This window comes from Myiozetetes cayanensis, unplaced genomic scaffold (assembly GCF_022539395.1).
Source record: "Myiozetetes cayanensis isolate MyiCay16 unplaced genomic scaffold, myiCay2020 scf12, whole genome shotgun sequence".
Lineage (NCBI taxonomy): Eukaryota > Metazoa > Chordata > Aves > Passeriformes > Tyrannidae > Myiozetetes > Myiozetetes cayanensis.
This window is the reverse complement of record NW_026086826.1, coordinates 24,045,111-24,062,048: the sequence shown is the minus strand read 5'-3', so window position 1 is coordinate 24,062,048 and position 16,938 is coordinate 24,045,111. Positions and strand designations below refer to the sequence as shown.

At 44.8% G+C, this 16,938-nt stretch overlaps 1 protein-coding gene across 1 annotated transcript in view; it reads left to right on the top strand.

Moving 5' to 3' along the window:
• TEDC1 (tubulin epsilon and delta complex 1) overlaps positions 1-11,792 on the top strand; it is a 72,246-nt gene extending 60,454 nt beyond the window's left edge. The window contains exon 8 of the mRNA XM_050307112.1: positions 10,560-11,792. Within this exon, the coding sequence (XP_050163069.1) occupies positions 10,560-10,910 (351 nt within the window). The 3' untranslated portion in view covers positions 10,911-11,792. The remainder of the gene's footprint in view (positions 1-10,559) is intronic.
• Positions 11,793-16,938: the final 5,146 nt, after the last annotated feature.

Sequence of the window (16,938 nt, the reverse complement as noted above, 5' to 3'; positions counted from 1 at the left end):
ATTTATTATTTTAAGATTTGTTCCTGTCTGGTTCTGCAGAGTTGTTGCAATAGCAATAACATTTTTGACTCCTATGTATTTTTCTTAATTTGATTTCAGTTGCTCTCCTCAAAAGTTAACCACTGGAGAAGCAAATTACATGCGCCAAAAACTCAGGCACAGAGAGTACAAAAATATCGTGGAATAGAATCATGGAATCATGGAATTGCTTAGATTGGAAAAATCCCACTAAGATTGTCAAATCCAACCCAGCACTGCCACGCCCACCACTAAACTGCGTCCCTTGGTGCCACATCTACACCTCCTTTAAATCCCTTCAAATCCCTCCAGGGATGGTGACTCAACCACTTCCCTGGGCAGCCTGTTCCAGTGTTTGACAACCCTTTCCATGAAGTAATTTTTCCTAATATCCAACCTAAACCTCCCCTGGCACAGCTTGAGGCTGTTTCCTCTTGTCTTGTTGCTGGTTGCCTGGGACAAGAGACCAACCCCCACCCGTTTGCAGCCTCCTTTTAGGTAGAGAAATAAGGTCTCCCCTGAGCCAGGATACATTTTTATAGCTTTGTGGAGGAGGAATGTGTCTCATGAGTCTTTCAGCATAGCTGTCTGAGTTCTGGGCTGTTTGCCTCAGGTATGTCCTTCAGCAATCCAGCCCAAAGGCTATCCTTGAAGGAGCTGCCTCTTCCAGGGTAGGATCCAGTGCAGCTTCATTGCAGGAGGAGAGCTGGGTGAAACCCTCACTGTAAGCAAGTCTGCTCACACAGGCTCACCGTGCAGCTGTCATAGAGTTCAGTTGCTCTCAGGCCTAAGAGGATTAATTTCCCTTTAGCTTTGCCTTTGTGTCATAGTTGATTGTAAGCTCAGCACACAGGCAATGCTTTTATCAGTCGTGTGCTTTTGTGTTGATATTTGGAGGTATATTTGTATTTTGCTGGTAAAGATCCTGAAAAATCTTAATGTTGTTCTTTCCTGTTTTCCAAATTCCATATACTTTTCCATTATATTAAGCTAATTTGACTTTTCTGACTTCCATCAGTGTGTTTAGTTACATGAGTCTTTAATACAGACCTATTGGAATATCTTAAAAAAAGCAAAAAAAAAAAACAAAGCAAAAAGCCCTCAAAACAAACCAAACAAAGCCAACAAAAATATATTATCCTTTCAGACAAGAAGAGGTCACTCCTCTTTATGAAATTCTGTCATTTAGATGCTTCAATTAACATCTAACTTTCCATTACTGTGCTTCCTTGCTGTCTAAAAGCTTTCCATTGTAGAACAGTGTGGATGTTGATCTGAAGGCTTAGGAAGTGCTTTGCAGTATTGGATGTATAATTGAAACAGAGCAGCAGTGCCCTGCCAGACTGTGGTACCCCTTCCTGTCAGATGCAACTATGTTCATTCTGGGCATTAAAACTTATTTTTAGTTTCTTCTCAGAGGACTCCTCCCTCGGTTAAAAGATCTATTCCTAGATAAAATATGTACCTCTCCTTGGCTTCCCTGTCATTTTGTGTTGGAATGACAATATGCCCTGTGCCTGGGAGTTAGCATTCCGATAGTCACTGTCTTGCTTTAAAATGCAAAAGATTGGAGATGCACACATTCCTTTCTAATTGCAGGAAATTGCAGATCTCGGGCAAAATTTGGAATGCAGCTGCCTGTATAATTACATCTTCTGTCAGTTGCTATAGCTCAGCTTTACAACCCTTCTAAAATATCTTCATAGTTTATGGTACAAATAATGCCCCCCATCAGTATTACTTTGGAATCACCCCTTTCATTCCTTCATCACCAGTTCCAAAGGCCTGAGATTTTTCCTCATGCTGAGCTAATAACGAGTGTTAGAAATTGCTAATTATAGTAAGGTGAAATTTTGTGTTAGCTGAAAGAAATTATTTGAGTTTCTTACTGTTGCTGGGGTGTGGGTTTAATAAGAAATACCAGGGTATGTACTTCAAATGAGTTTGATCTGCCTACAGCATCGGGTTTTGGATATGTGCAAACCTTTCCATTTTGTGGCCTTAGGAAATAGAGGGTAATGGGTCATGGAAAAGTTGTTAGGTTATTGGCAGCTAAGTGTTACTGTCTGCCTCTGGACAGATAAGATATAGATCACAATTCAGAGCTTAATGAAATGTGTTGGCCCCACTTACACCACCATCACAGCTGGGAAGTGCTTGAAAGATTGGAAAGGATTAAAGGAGGGGTAATAAAGGATTTAATTTGGTCTGGTTCTTTGAGAAGTGAGAATAGTGTAATTTAACCAAGGCAAAGTTCACAGCTGGATCATGTTCTAGAGGTTCTTAGGCAGAAGAGGAATTTTGAGGGTATGAGATGAAAGATGGTAAAAGAAGACACAGTGGCTGAGGTGGAATTTGCTGAGAAGGGACATATTTTTAACTGTAAATGTATTTCACTGCTGAGGTAATGCAGTGATAGGGTCGTTTTTTTGATCTGCTGGAGCCTGTGTTTAAAACCCCAAAAGTACATGTTTCTACAAGAAACCCTGTAGTTTACCAAGAAGTAGCAGAACATTGCAGAAATTACCAGGTGAGATCCTGCAGCTTATGCTTTTAGTAGGTTAGACTATTCAAACAGTTTATTATGACTTTAATCCATAAATGCATGAGAATTGGTATTAAATGGGCTATTTCAGGTCTCTTTGTGTACAGTCAAGGATCTCACCGGAAGAAAGAAACCTCATTTAGGCAGGACAGTGTGGGAAGTCTTCAGCTATTAAAATAGCAAGTGATGGTTTCCAGCTTTTTTAACTGGTTACTCTTTAGTGTGTAGAAATTGCTGCAGAAAATTAAAACCCTTGAAAGCTTACAGCAGAGAAGCTTGATTCGATGAGACAAGGTTTATAGAGCTGCAGTACTAACTCTGTAGCTTTCTTAAAGGTTTGAAATTACATTTGGGCAAGTTACTATAGGACATGAATTTGAAATTAGAGTAAGGTGTTTTTTTGTAGTAAAACACCTGCTTACTCAGTGTTGTGGTGTTTACAAAACAGCTGATTGCAGATATTGGTTTTGCTTTAACTTGGCGGGCTTTTGTGTGTAAGCAGCAAATGGCTTTAGATGATTTTCTGAAGTTGGGGGCCTGATTTTCTTGCTCTGCAGGGTCCTGTCCCTCCTGCTCTGTAATTTTTCCCAGCAGTAGGAGCTGCAGGATTTAATTTTCTTATGCATTTATGGCATCCCTTGAAAATGGTGCCTTTCTCTGTTCCTCTGAGGCTGAATGGGTTGCTGTCTACAGCTAAGGAAGGGGAAAACATTTGTCATACCCTTAACCATCATTGTTCAAAGAAAAACAACCCAAAGAATTTTGTTAAAAGAAACTGGTGCCCAGCCAAATTATTGTTTATTGTTAAAAAAGTGTAAAGCCCTCACCCTACTTGTGTGGAAAAGGCTTTATTTGTATGTCTTTGGGGACACACAAACTTCTTGGGTTATTGATTTCTGTTCTGTGCAGTGAGAAACACGGGGAACAGCAGTGCTGGCATATTCAGATCTCGCTATCCCTAGTGATGTTTGAGACTCTGCTTGGACATCTTCTCTCACAGACAGACCATGGTGCTGTTTCTCAGCGTTACTCTGTGTAACAGAGCTCCAGAATGCGTGTTGTATAGCCAGGAGATTACTGCATGGCAGCATAAAGTAGTTGTGGGTGGGAACTGTGGGATCCCTGTGACTATTTTGGTTGTATTCCACTCTTACTTAATACTTACAGGTATTTCTGCTCTGCTTATAGTGACTCTGCTCTTCCCTCTGTTATTGTTACTTTTGCTTATCGTTTGCTTTTGCTCTTTTCGCTTGTATTTGGTGCTGTTTTTTCAGTGATGACAAGGAGGACTTTTGAGTTTGCAAATCCTTCTCTATCCTGTTTCCTGTATCCTGTTTTCTGTATCCTGGATAGCTGAGATTGCAGCTCTGCAAGGCTATTCCTTGGGGGTGGTGGTGGTGGAAAGACCCACCAGATATAAACCGCAAGACAATACAAGGTATAAATAATGATCCTTTAGAAAGTCTTATTCAGGATGTACTCATTAAAGACAAGCATTTGCAAGGTTCAGCCCCTGGACTGACCTGGATTGCGTTGTGGAAACTGAAAGCTCCTAAACCAGCCTCAGTTTGCCATGCCTGGTTTCCAGTGCTCAGCTGTCAGGGTTTCTGCACAGCATCCATGCCGGCAGTCTCTGAGCGGAGCCAGTATCTCCATGCTTTTCCCACTTCCGTTTTTTACTTCCAGACCTTTATCTGAAATTGATACTTGTGTGTTGAATGAGAGTCTCCTCAGTTTACATGGAGCCTGGGAGCTCTGGACAGCTCCTCTAGGCTGGGGAACCTGTGCTTGGGTATTGCAATGTGCTGTGGAGCTGTTCGGAGCCAGGCAGGTGAACGCACTGGCTGGCCTTTGCAGGTCTCTTCTATTTATGCTGGCTGACCCCTCATTAATCATCTGTTTCCAAGTGTGTACTATTTCACTTCAGTGACCATCCTTTTTAAAATAAAGCTTGGAAATGAGCTTCCTTTAGGAGTAAAAAAACTCTGCAAGTCAAAATGCTCTGTAGCGTTTTCAGAGGAACTAGAAGAGTTTATGAAATGTGTTGGGTTATTATGCCCTGATAGCAAAGGAGCATGACTTGGTGGCTTGGATATTGCATCCATTTATATTTCCTAATTTCCTTTCATTCTCCAACTCAAAAAGACAAGATCTGAGATTTTCCTGTTTGTTCCTTGTGACTAGAAGCACAAAGGAGCAAGCTGCACTGTGTTTTCTGGCAGAGGCAGGCACTGCAGTTTGTCATATCTGTACAGCATGGCAAGGATAATTTGTGTTTCATCCTGTATGCGTGTGGGGTTTTCTCCTTGTTCATGAGAGAAATACAGGAGGACTGCACAGATAGGACTGGAAACAGAAAACGGACCATTTCTAGGCTTTTGCAGTGTGTTTTTCTGAACAAGACTTTTATAGCCATTTCTGCAAAACTCTTAGAATAATATGAAGAGATTGTGATTTAAAAATAATGACGATTCTGGTCTTTATCATCCACTTCAAAAGGAACTCCAGCCATTTGAGTCTCTATTCCTTCTTTGAAGCTGGCAACAACGTGATCATAAAATGGAAATGCTCCTGTGCCTCTCCCCACTCTTTTCCTCAAAGTATCTGTTTGGACCTTTCCTTGCTGCTGCTTTTTAAACCTCCATCTCTAGCTAGTGGCTTTCTTCAGGATTGTATCTGCGAGGCAGAGCATTCAGTTTGCTTTCTGAGGCTTTCAGGCTGCCATGTGAAGTTTTAACAAGCTGAAATGTTCACTGTCAGTATTTGAAAGATGGTCACTTCTGCTAGGTCATTACTGGAAATTATTTAAGTAACGTGATGTGGTTATCTAGATCTCTTAGCATCTCTTTGGGGTGTCTTGCGTGTTGGTAAAATTCTCTCCAAGTAAGTTCAAGTTCAGCTTGCTGCTTAGCAGAAAGAGAACCATTTTGTATGTAACTTTTACTGCACTTTTCAGTTGTGATTTATTAGAACTGTGAGAGAGATCAGGCCCTCTGGGATGTTTCTGAGCCCTATGGAATGAAACACAAAGCTCTGGGAAGCTCATGACCAGAAAGATGCAGGCAAATGTGAGGGAGCTGAGGGACTGGAAGTTCTTCTCTTTGAGGAGAGATCAAGTGAGCTAGATGTGTAGAGCATCTTAAGCCGTTGATGGAAGTGAAGCTTCACAAGATGGGCAGTGGAAAGACCAGGGCGGTCCATCTGACAAATTATCACACGTCCAGGGGAGGAGAATCTGGATATTACTGTTCTGGCCTCAAAACACTGGAACATGCAAAGAAACTGGAAGGCAGCTCACTTAAGATGTGTGACATGTTACCTTTTCCATGATTTGCCCACTGAACTCGTTGTAAGATTTATTCAAAGCCAGAGGATTCCCAGGACTGAAAATAGCTGGGAGAGCTGTCTGGATGAAAAGAACAGCCAGTAGTATCTTTTGGTTAGAAGACATTTCAGAGAAAGTAGGGATGAAGAAGTGATGGGAAAGTTCATCATGTTTGTTGGTGTTTGCAGGCTTGAAGTCCCTTATGTGCATTGGTGCAAAAGTTAATCCGCTGTGGTGGGGATTGAGCCAAGCTGCCTGCTCAGCTTGTTTTTTGGATGTGCCTCACCTTTGGATGTTCCCCTTTCCAATTCTACTGGGCCTATCCTTTTCTGGTTTGGCTTGGCCATTTTCCTGAACCACATGTCATCCTGAATGTTTTTGGAAACGCAGAGTCTGTCATAACGATGTCCTGGGGAGATGGTAAATCCTTTCCACACTTGATGGATGTCTTGCCTGGCTTGATCCCACCCTGTCAGGAACGAGAAGGCAGCTGTCTCTGCCCACCCTCCAGCTAATGTTGAAGAGATCTGTTTTATTATAGTGCTTATTCCTTTGCATATTCCTGTGGGATAATCTGCTAGCAGTATCTGTGCATGTGCACACTGTGCCACCCTTTGCACTGTGCCAGGTTTGGTTGGGAAGGGCAGCACAGGCTGCCTGTAATTTTGATCCCTTTTCAGTCTGCTCTAAGAAACAATACTTCTATCTGCAACTCCACTAGGTCGTTGGCTTCTCCTTAGAACATGGAAGTTATTATAGTTTTCTCATTAGCTTTTAGTTTCTAATACCTTTTGAAGATTGAAGTTAATTTGAAGGAAAACATTTAGCAGCAGTTGGGGCAGTTTGGCCACTATCCCGTCCCAAACAGTGGTTGGTGACAGGGTGAGGTGAGGAGCTGGAAGGAACCCAGCAGGAATATTTGCCTCAGTGTGCACTCATGGCATCTCTCCATCTACAGCCCTTGTGGAGCTGGTGAGGATGCCTGTGTGCCATGGGAGGTTCCTGCTCGCTTACTGTGGTCTTGGGAGAGTGAAATCTGGTAGAATATGTTGATGCTGGAGTGCAGAGAGGGACAGCACTCTGCCATGGACTCAGTGTCTGTGAGTGGCTGCTCTGCTGTGAACAGCTAACCAGCTCAGGACCTGCTGCAGAGCGGGATATGTGTCATTTTGGAGATGCTGATTCTTCATCAGTTGATTCCCTCTTTATTTGGAGTGGATTTTCTCAAAGTGCACCAGCTCCCTTTGGGGGATGAGGTTGATTCTGTAGGAGTGGAAATGATGATTATCATGTTGTTGTATTTATTTGGAGAGGATGAGCAGCAGTTGTCAGACAGCACTGCGCACCTAATTGGGAATTCAAATTCCGGCTGGTAGATTGAGACTGAAAGGCAGAGCTGTGGGATAGAAATGGGCAGGCACAAAATGCTGAGGCTCCTAATCTTTTACAATATGTTTGTTTAATACAAAGTGGTCTATTGAGATTGTTTTGCAGAGGAGAGTAATCATTGTGTGCTGACTAATGGGAGACAGCAAGCTGTTAGAGAGCATCAATTAACCATACAGGAGGAGATTATTGAGTATTTTCACAAGCATTCAGGATGGGAAGGATAAAGGATATTGCTTGAAGGTAACCCTCAGAGATTTTTAGCAATTGAAATCTATAAATTGCAACAAGAGTATTTGTGGCCATACATATGGCTGCAGAGCCTTCCAGGAAGAACAGCTTAGAAAAGAACTGGAGGTAGCTTTCCAACTCCAGATTGTGCTGATAGGAAATAAACAGTGTTTTGCTGAATTTGTTCTCTTATTTCATATTCATCATTTTGGAAATTTTCCCTCTTAAATTTATTTAATGATATCTCAGGAAATAGTAGTCCTTTTTATAGAAGATAGTATGTGCAACGCCCTTCTGATCCTCAGATGTAGGAATTTATTACACATCCCTGACTGTAAGGCTATTTTCCCTGTCCTTAACAGCTGCTCCTGCTTCTGTATAGTAATTCTTATAGTAATTCTTATCTCTACTATTTCTGTGAGTTAGAACTCAATGCTCTTAGTGCTGAGAGGAGCATGCTGCTCCCCCATCATGTGTCTTGTGTATGATATTAAAATTCTCCAGTTTTGACCGATGGAAAGCATGAAAACCTATGTTTCATTAAGAATGCTTTTATACAACCCTACTTCATTTCTGCTTGAGTTTAATGTGAGAAATAAATAACATTCTGTGGGCTCTGTTTGCTGAGTGATGATGTTATTTGTAAGTAACGGGAAATATTTCCTATCCTGGATTCCAGTGTTAAATCCACTTTGTGCAAACATAATTTTCCATTTGTTCACTGGCTTTGAGGAGACCAGATAACACTGAATTTATTTTTTCAGTTTTGTTCCTTCTAAAATGATGTTAGAGAATTGGACCTCAGATACTCTTTTAGCCAACAGCAAGAGATGTCGTGGGATTCCTTGGGGATTATGATAAAGAGGGACCCCTGGTTCTTGGACAAGGACAAAGATAGACTTCTCTCAGCTTCAATTCTCTATTCAAATGCCTTAATCAACAGAGGTCTCCTTTAACAGATGGTTCTGCATCGATAAAGCCTTTAATGTGTTGGCAAAAATTCAGAGAAATTTACTCCCTTTCTGATTTGATTGATTTTCTTAATCTTTTTTAAGCGGAGGCTGAGGGGTGAGAATAACTCATCAGAAGACTATGGAGAGGATTAATTACTTGGCTGCAAAACTCATGAAGATACTCTGAAGGAAGATGTGGGCTGAGTGAGTGAAGCCCTGATGAAGTTGGTGTCAGTGGGGAAATTTGACTGTGACTGCAGCCCTTGCACCTGTGAGAGAGTGTAGACCGATCCCTTGTATTTCATAAGCTTCTGAACTTGTGTCTGTAGTAAAACCTTCCCCACTGATTTATGGAAAGAAGCCCTTTTCCTCCAGATAGAGCAGCTGGTTTGACTCTGAGCAGCTGTAGCTTGATGGTGGCAAAGGCAAGGGGGCTTTTCTACCTCAGGACTCTTGTCATTGCAGCTGTGGCTGCTTTGAGCTCTGCCTGATCTCTGATGCTTCAGAGAGCTGCCAAAATATCCCTGACTTTACAGGGAACTTGTCAAAGCCCTAGTGTGAGAGGTACCGATATCTTAATGCAGATCTGCAGATTTAAAACCCCAAGGAGTTGTTCGGCTTCACCCGCGGCCAGGAACGGGAGGGGTTGCACAGCAATTTCAAGGCTGGAAGGGGTATCATTAGCACTGAGCTTGACCTGAGCTGAGCTTTGGCCAAAGGATTCATCCCTGGAGCTGCAATGAAGCATTTCATGGTTCATTATCCTCACAGTAGGAAACAATGTCTTACTCTGAAGCTGAATATCTAACTTGAATTTTCATCCATTTGATCTTCATATGGCTTTGTCAGCAGTCTGATCTCTCACCACCTTCTTTTCCACTTTCTTTTAGGAACTAAAACAAATTATATGTGTGTCTCCATGGATGGAATATTTTGAACTCTTGAAGTTTCGTACTCTAAGGCTTGTTTGCCGAGCTGTGGGTCATTGGGTGACCTGCCTTTGAATCCTACTCTCTGTTTCCCTGTGGTTTTTTTGAAGCATGAACTCCAGAACTGTGCACAAGTCTCAGGAGAGCTCTGGGATCTGTGCAGGTTGCAGAGGCAGCATCGCTTTTCTGAAACTTTGCTGCTTTTTGGCTGAACTGATTTGGCAGCTTGTTGCTGCAGCAGAAACAGAAAATCCCGTTGGACCAAGAACCGTTTTCCTGAAGGCCTGAGTAGGGTGCCTCTTCTTACTGATGTTTCCCCACTGACAAGTGCATTTTTAGATGAGTCACTGGATTCATATTTAATCCACTAGTAAAATTGGCAAGGCAATTACCATCTTGCAAGTTCTTTGAATCAAATTGTTAGAGAACATTAAATCAAATGCTTTGGAGAAATCCCAGTATATATAGTGGCTTCCATCATCCAGACTGTGATTCTGTCACAAGACAAGCTTTTGTTTTATTGGGGTCTGTCTTCAGTGAAAGTATGCTGCCTGGTACTCATTTTTGTCTTGGCCTCTACTTCTTTGTCTCTGCTCCATGATTTTCCTTTTCCTAATTGTTACCCCGTAATGGGAATTGAGAATTAAGGAATTGCTAATTTACAGTTGTCACCCTAATTTTTAGCATTGCCAAATGCAGAAAGCATTTGCAAAGTGAAATAATGCTGTTATTCATGAGGCAATTAATCTGTTACGACAGCCTGGTGGCTTAAAGCATAACAGCGATGAAAGTTGCTCTGCTGGGTCCCCCTTTTTGCTCCGTGTGTTTTGCTCTGAAGCCAAACCACCCACTCCTCAGTAAGAGGGAAGCATGCAGAGCCCTTGTGTCTTAGTCATCAGTGGAGGGGCTGGTGGACTGAGAATCTCCAAACAAATGACTACAGGCAGCTTTTTGGTTACCGAGGCTGCTGCCTGATAGAAAGCACATGTTAGCTTAATTCAGTTTTCACTGCCACACGCTTTAGTTTGTACTCACAGTTGGCTCTTCTTTTTGGTACATCCTAGTCCAAACATGACATTTTGTGTTGTTTCCTGGTGGGAGGATTTTTTTTCACAGAAATGCACCATACTCTTCTCCTCCTGTTTTGTTTTTTTTTTTCCTTCTCTCTACAGGTGAAGGCAAGAGAGGAAAAACTACAGAAGGAGGAGTTCTCTGCCACTGCTAGAAAGATACAGGAAAGCGTTGAGCTAAAACTGCTAGATCTTACGCACCTTTGTGCTCCAGAGAAAAATAAAATGCATGGTTTGCACAGACTGGTGTTGAGGAGCAAACATCCTGCCAGCTTTGGCCAGTGTGTATCCAAGCAGCCTGTGTCAGCTGTCAGTGCTACAGAGGTGATCAGAGAACTGCGGATGAGAGAGGCCAGCCTGCAGAGAGAGCTGGAGCAGCTGCGGGAGGAGTGCCGGCGCAGGCTGGATGCAATTGCAGAAGGGTTGGATGGAGTGATTTGTATCTCCCCTTGAGGAGATTAAAGCTGGTCTGAGAAGAGCAAGGGAATAGGCTGAGTGGATCAGAAACACGTCGTGCAGCCTGGCGTGGGGGAGCGCGAGGTGAGGAACCAAATGTAATTTCTAATTTTTTAGCCTGGGAATCGTAACTTGTTACTGCTTTGTGACTTGCACTGAGGCCATAACCTTTGTGGCTCTCTCTGCAGCCCCTTTATTGCTACGCTTCCCAATTAAATTCTGCATTAGGCCTTGGTGGGAGTGTGCATAAATCTCTCTTTTATCTTTGGGATTCTTCTGCCAAGCCCTGTGCTCTTTTACAGCGCTCAGCTGCTAGGCACAGCATACATTGAGGTTGTGCACTGAAGTACTAATTGCATTCAATATTTTCCAGCAAATGGAAGAGTTCATTAGTCAGAAAAATCCAAGTATTGGAGAACATGTAAAGTACTAAGGCTTAGAGGGATTGGAAATATGCGAGAAAGTATGCTGTTTCAATACAGCTGGTTTGAGTATTTGTGGCAGCTATAATGCAGTCATGATAAAGAAAAACAAACGCCTAATAATAAATAAAGCAGTGCACCAATTTCATTTACTGGTGTGATGCACTTGAAATAATTGGGTTCTCAAAGGGAACAAACTAGAAAACCATTCCATCAAGTTATGAGTCACTATGAAGTACATAAGTTATGGATCTGCTATAGGAAATTTCTGTGGTGTAGAAATATGACCTTAACTTCCAAGCTTGAGAAGTCTCCAAGTTCTGTCTCTGGAGGCTTCTTCCCTTGGAACACACAAATGTTTTTGCCTTGACCTTCATTTCCTACCATTTTCTATTTTGCTTTCAACAAGGAATATTGTTATATTCTGGTTGTACGCTTTCAGGAATAAATATATTTTAAAAAAACCAGTTTGCTTTTCCTTCGTGAATTGCTGTTAGTAGTGGGCTCTCCTCCATCTGGATTTCTCCCTGCTACCCCAGCTTGGTGGTGTCACTGATTGCCAGTTGGTCTTAGCTCTCAGCAGGCAAAGGACCTCCTTCCAGGCTTCAGTACTATCGCTGCTCCATGGGGAGACCATGTGCAGGTGGGGTGGGTGGACAAGGCTCACGTCTCTTTAAGGAAATTTCAGATGCTTCCAGACCCTGCTCATCAGCACCTCCTATATTGGTTCTCGTGCAGGTCTTGTAGAAATGAGTGGCAGTGCAAATGTCAGTGGAGAGCCACACAGGGAGGGCTGGTTTGCCCTGGTTTCACCCAGTTGATCACAGCGTTGCCGGTAGGCCAGGAGTATACAGGCTCAGTTTAATGTGAGCCAAGTTTCAGTCAGCCTTTCGTCCATGTGGACCTGGTGGTTTGTCCAGGGACCAAACTTGAGCAAGGCTGGTGGGAAGGGCAGCTCTCACCTTGAGACCTCAACTCCAGTGCACCCTACATGGGTGGGACAGCCCCTGGGAGCGGGGTGTTAGTGTGTGTTGTCCAAGGCTGTCAGTCTCACCCAGTGTGCCTGCTGTCAGCTGCCACCGGGGATGACCAGCGGTCCTGGAGCAGAAAACCTCTGTGGACTGAGGAGATCCATCTCTGGGGCAGGTGGTCCCAGCTGCTGCTCCTGGAAGAACATCCATGGCCTTAAAAAGCCAGTGCACACCACTCTGCTTTCCAGACCGTCTCTGTAGGCGGAGGTACCAAGCTCAGAACTGTTCAGGTTGGTACAACTTGGGGCGGGTGTTGGATCCAGGGCTGCTGACATTTAATGTACAAAAGGACTTACTCAGACACAGGTTTCACAGAAGATTATTTATGAATGGGAGAGAAACAGTATATCCTAGAACTAACAAGAGTGGCAGCACCAGCCTATCTCTTTGAGAATTTCATATCCTCCTTTAGCGTTTATAGAAGGAAATTTTCATAGTGCATCACATTTCAGTTTAAAAACATTGCCCTCAGAAGACCCTTTGTTCTCCTGGGATTTTCAGCAGAGAAGAGCGTGCAGATATTCTTGAGCATGGCAAGAACACTCAGATTCAAGTGCAGGTCTAGCTCATGCCTTGCTGTGGCTTATCAGGGTTGGCTTAATGCCGAATGCCACAATGTATTATGCTGCTGTCCCCTTGAACTGACAGTAGTCATTTATGGAATGACTTACTTCCAAGTATCAACTCTTGTCATTGTTCACTTTGTGCAGCATGTTCATCCAAGGACCCTACCTCATCAGAGACCACAGCTAGCAGTGCCTTTGCCTTGCTTGATCCTGAAGAAGTATTTTTCTCTCTGGTGGGATGTCAAGCATGGCAGTGCTCAGTGTGTCTGTGTGTGTGTGTGTGTGATGTACAGAAGTGTCTACAGTGACTCACAGGCGGCATAAGCTGCTGAACTGACTTAGCCACCAAAGCTGTCAGGATAGCCAGTGGGAGCTGGAGCTGCTTGTTCTGGCTTCTACATCGGGAGGGGCTGCAGCTGATGCAGGTTAAAAGATCACTTTCCACCTGTGGGGCTGTGCTGGTGTTGCACGCCGCAGTCACCTCGCACTAAGAGCATAGGCAAGTGCAGTTTTTATTTTCTGATACCAATTTTCCACTGCCTTTCATTTCAGGTACCAATTAGCTTAAACCAGAGCAGCTACTCTGCAGTCCCTCTTGAAGGTCAGTGGGGCATTTTGAGCTGGCAGTGGTTTTAAAACCAGTACCTGTATCCTCCTCTTTCCTTTGCCTCTCTTCTGAGCACCAGCACAGAGGGCACAAAGCAGGAGGTACTGTAAGGGCTTGGCACTCTCAGGCATTGGATTTTGGAGGGTGGTTTTCCTGTGAAGGCTGTGTTTTTAATATCACAGGAATTGGACCCACAGGGTCGTGTCATGTGGTCATGCCTCGATGACTGCTCACACAACTTTTCATGGCTTTTGAGACATATTGATACAACTGAAATACAGATGCTTTCCAGTCCTCATGAGCTTGGCCAGGCATCAGCTGTCTCTCCAGTACTGGTGGGAGATGCTGTATGATAAATATCACTTCAAAGCCTAAGAAAATATCTCTGTGTTAACACCAGCTGCAGTGAGAACAGGAAAGTGAACTGGGTGGCCACAGTCACACTTAATGGGATAAAACATATGAACAAACAGGTGTTTGTCACCTCGTACTATTACCATGGCATTTGGAGTATTTTCCTTTCCTTGTTCAGGGTGACTTCTCTCACCCACCATCACAGCCCAGCAGTTTTAAAGGCTGCAGTGGCCCCCTTGGTCACCAGGGCTTGGCCCTGTGTCAGGAGTCGGGGATGCTGCAGAAGGGGGAATGGCTGCCCTGGGAATTGTGTGTCAACCAGGAGCCAAGTGGCTGGTTGGTCTCTGGCAGATGCTGTGACAGGCGGAGGATGACTCAAGGAGTACGTGTCATCCATGGGCTCCTGCATGCTCGGTAAATGTTAAGCATTACTTTACAGGAACTGGAGAGTGTTGTAAACAACCCACTGAAAGGCTGAAAGGAAAGACACGAGCTGTTAAGGGGTTTGTCCTTTGCTATACCACCATGCTGTTTGTACATTTCCTTGTGAAAGCAGGGATCTGCCCTAAAATTGTTGATGGAGTTGAACAGAGAAGAGTGGGCATTGCTAGGGAAGCTGAGTGAGTGTTACATTGTGTGCAGTTGGTTGCTGAGTAGTGGGAGAAGGCTCAGGGTGATGTTGTCCTAACACCTGAGCTAGGCAGCAGGGTTTGGTTTAGTTTCTGCTTTTTTGAAGAAGCTACAGCAGAAGTTCTCCCTGTTGGTGCATCCTAAAGGGAGTTAGTTTAGATTGGGTTTGGATGCAGGGTTTCTAAGTGATGTTAGAGAAAGAGGAGTGTATTAGGGACGATGGCCCATGTTGGAAAAGCAGGATACGAGTGTTAAATCAGTACCTGGCACAGATGCTGCACGTGGTTGTGGGGTACACTTGACAAGGGTCAGGCAGTGAAGAGCTGTCCCAGATGTTCACCTGGTGACAGCTCCCAGCTCAGCCTGTCTATGTGAAGACCCCATCATAGCTAAGCCTCCTTGTGGAACTGGGAGTACTTGGCTTTTGTCTTCATGTCCTGGTGATGCTTCACTGAAGACAGGCTGAGTTACTGCTGCAGTGTTTAAACTACGCTCTCTGGTGATGGATTGCTTTCAAGCATAGCCTTAAGAGAAGCTTTTACATGACTTCTGTGTGTGCAGGTTCTGGTAGGCCAGCATGGAGGTGTTTATAGAAGAGCACAGCTTAACCTGTTGCTCTGATGTAACTGGTGCTTTCCAAGCATCTTGCTAGGAAAATGGAATTGGCCATAAATACTTAATTGGCTGATAACTCTGGCTCACACTGTGTAGCTGGAAATATTCCTCCCCAAATAACTGAGCATCAATCAGCTTGCAGTCAAAACAGGAGGTTTACTTTGCAAAAGGCGAGCGTGGCATCCGCAGTCACCGCTCCTGACAACATTGCGCCTGCTGGTAAATAACGGCTGCAACCTATGTTTAAAAATAAGAGCTGCTGGGAGTAGTGATTTCCAGCCTAGAGTGTTTTGGGTTCCCTGTGGGATCCCTCCACCAGCTCCTGCTGGAGGATGAGCTGCTAGCAGTTGGTGTGAACATGTGTGTGTGGCAGCGTGGTGCAGGCTCAGTGGGAGTTAACACATGCCTGATGGCTGAGCTCCCTCTCCTCTGACCCTCAGCCACTTGCAGTGAGAGCCTCGGGTCTTTCACCCTCACGCTTCGCCTCCTGGAGCCAACAGCTCATATGGAGCAGTCTGCCAGTACTGCTGCTCCTCAGCTGACAGCCCAAGCCCTCAGGGATGGTGTCTTGCCCCTAGGCTGGGAAACCTCTCATCCTCCTGGACGCTTCATACCCACCCTGTGTCACAGCCGCCAGGCCACGGCCAGATCCCTGTGCCTCAGGGGTTTTGTTCCCCTGCTGCTCTGAAATGAGAGGCAGGGAAAATGAAGGTTTGCAGCCCGTGGAAACTGTGGGGGCATCCAGTCTCACATGTAAGCTCCTGGCCCGGGCTAGGTGTGCCTGTCCCAGCCCCAGCTTCTGGCTCCGATGGGATTTGCACATACAAATCTTTGTCAGTCACAGCATCGTCCCCAGCATCCCCACTCTTCGTGTCCCACTAAGGAGCTGTTGCAGGCAGGTACCTTTGTTGTTAACTGTACCACCTTATTTCCCAGCACGAATCTTAGTGTCTGCCTCCAGTCCTTCTGGTTTGCTTCCTTCTGCAGGGCTGGAGAACCTGCTACTCACACCAAGAAATACTCCTTGTGCAGGTCCATCTAGATAATGAACAAAGGGAGTGCAAGCACCTGTGGAAAGCAACCCCCTGCAGCTCCTAGGGGCTGAGAGGGGCGGCAGGGAGAGGGAGAGAGGCACAGCCCCCCGGCCAGCCTGGGCTGGGCGGGCAGTGGGGCCAGGAGGGGCCCTTGCTCTCTTGGTGGCTCATGCTTTGATTTAGGATGAAGTACAGCTAAGAAATATTTGAGCGTGGCAGCCTGCATCAGAGACAAGCAAACAAGGGATTTACTAGGGTAGTGTCAAAGCAGGCTCTCAGTCACTGCTAATGCTCTCCTTCTCCCATCTGACCTTATTAACTCAGCCTGGTTGTTTCACAAGACGCCTCCCTTGCCTTGCAGCAGCCCACAGCTGCTCCGGAGGGAACAGAGCTGCAAATCCTCTGGAAAGACCAAATGGCTCAGTGGAGCACAACCAAAATGCCAGCAGGGAGCAGGATGTGGGGGGTAAGCCAGCACAGCAGGACTGTGCCTGCCCTTGGGCTTGTCTTGCAGGACCCACCAAATATCCTTTATGTTACAAATACAAATCCAAGGTAAGAAAGCTGGTATTTTCTGCCATTTTCTGCTCATCTGGCAAAATCTCCAGCAGCTGTGGCGCGGAGGGGAGGTGGAATTTGCTTAATCCTGCTAGTTTTTCTCCTGGGATTTGCAGCTTTCCTGGGCCACAAGCAAATGGGTGCTGGGGCTGTGCTGACAGCCAGGTCCCAAAAGGACATAGAGCATGAGGGGTCTGGCCATGGAAAG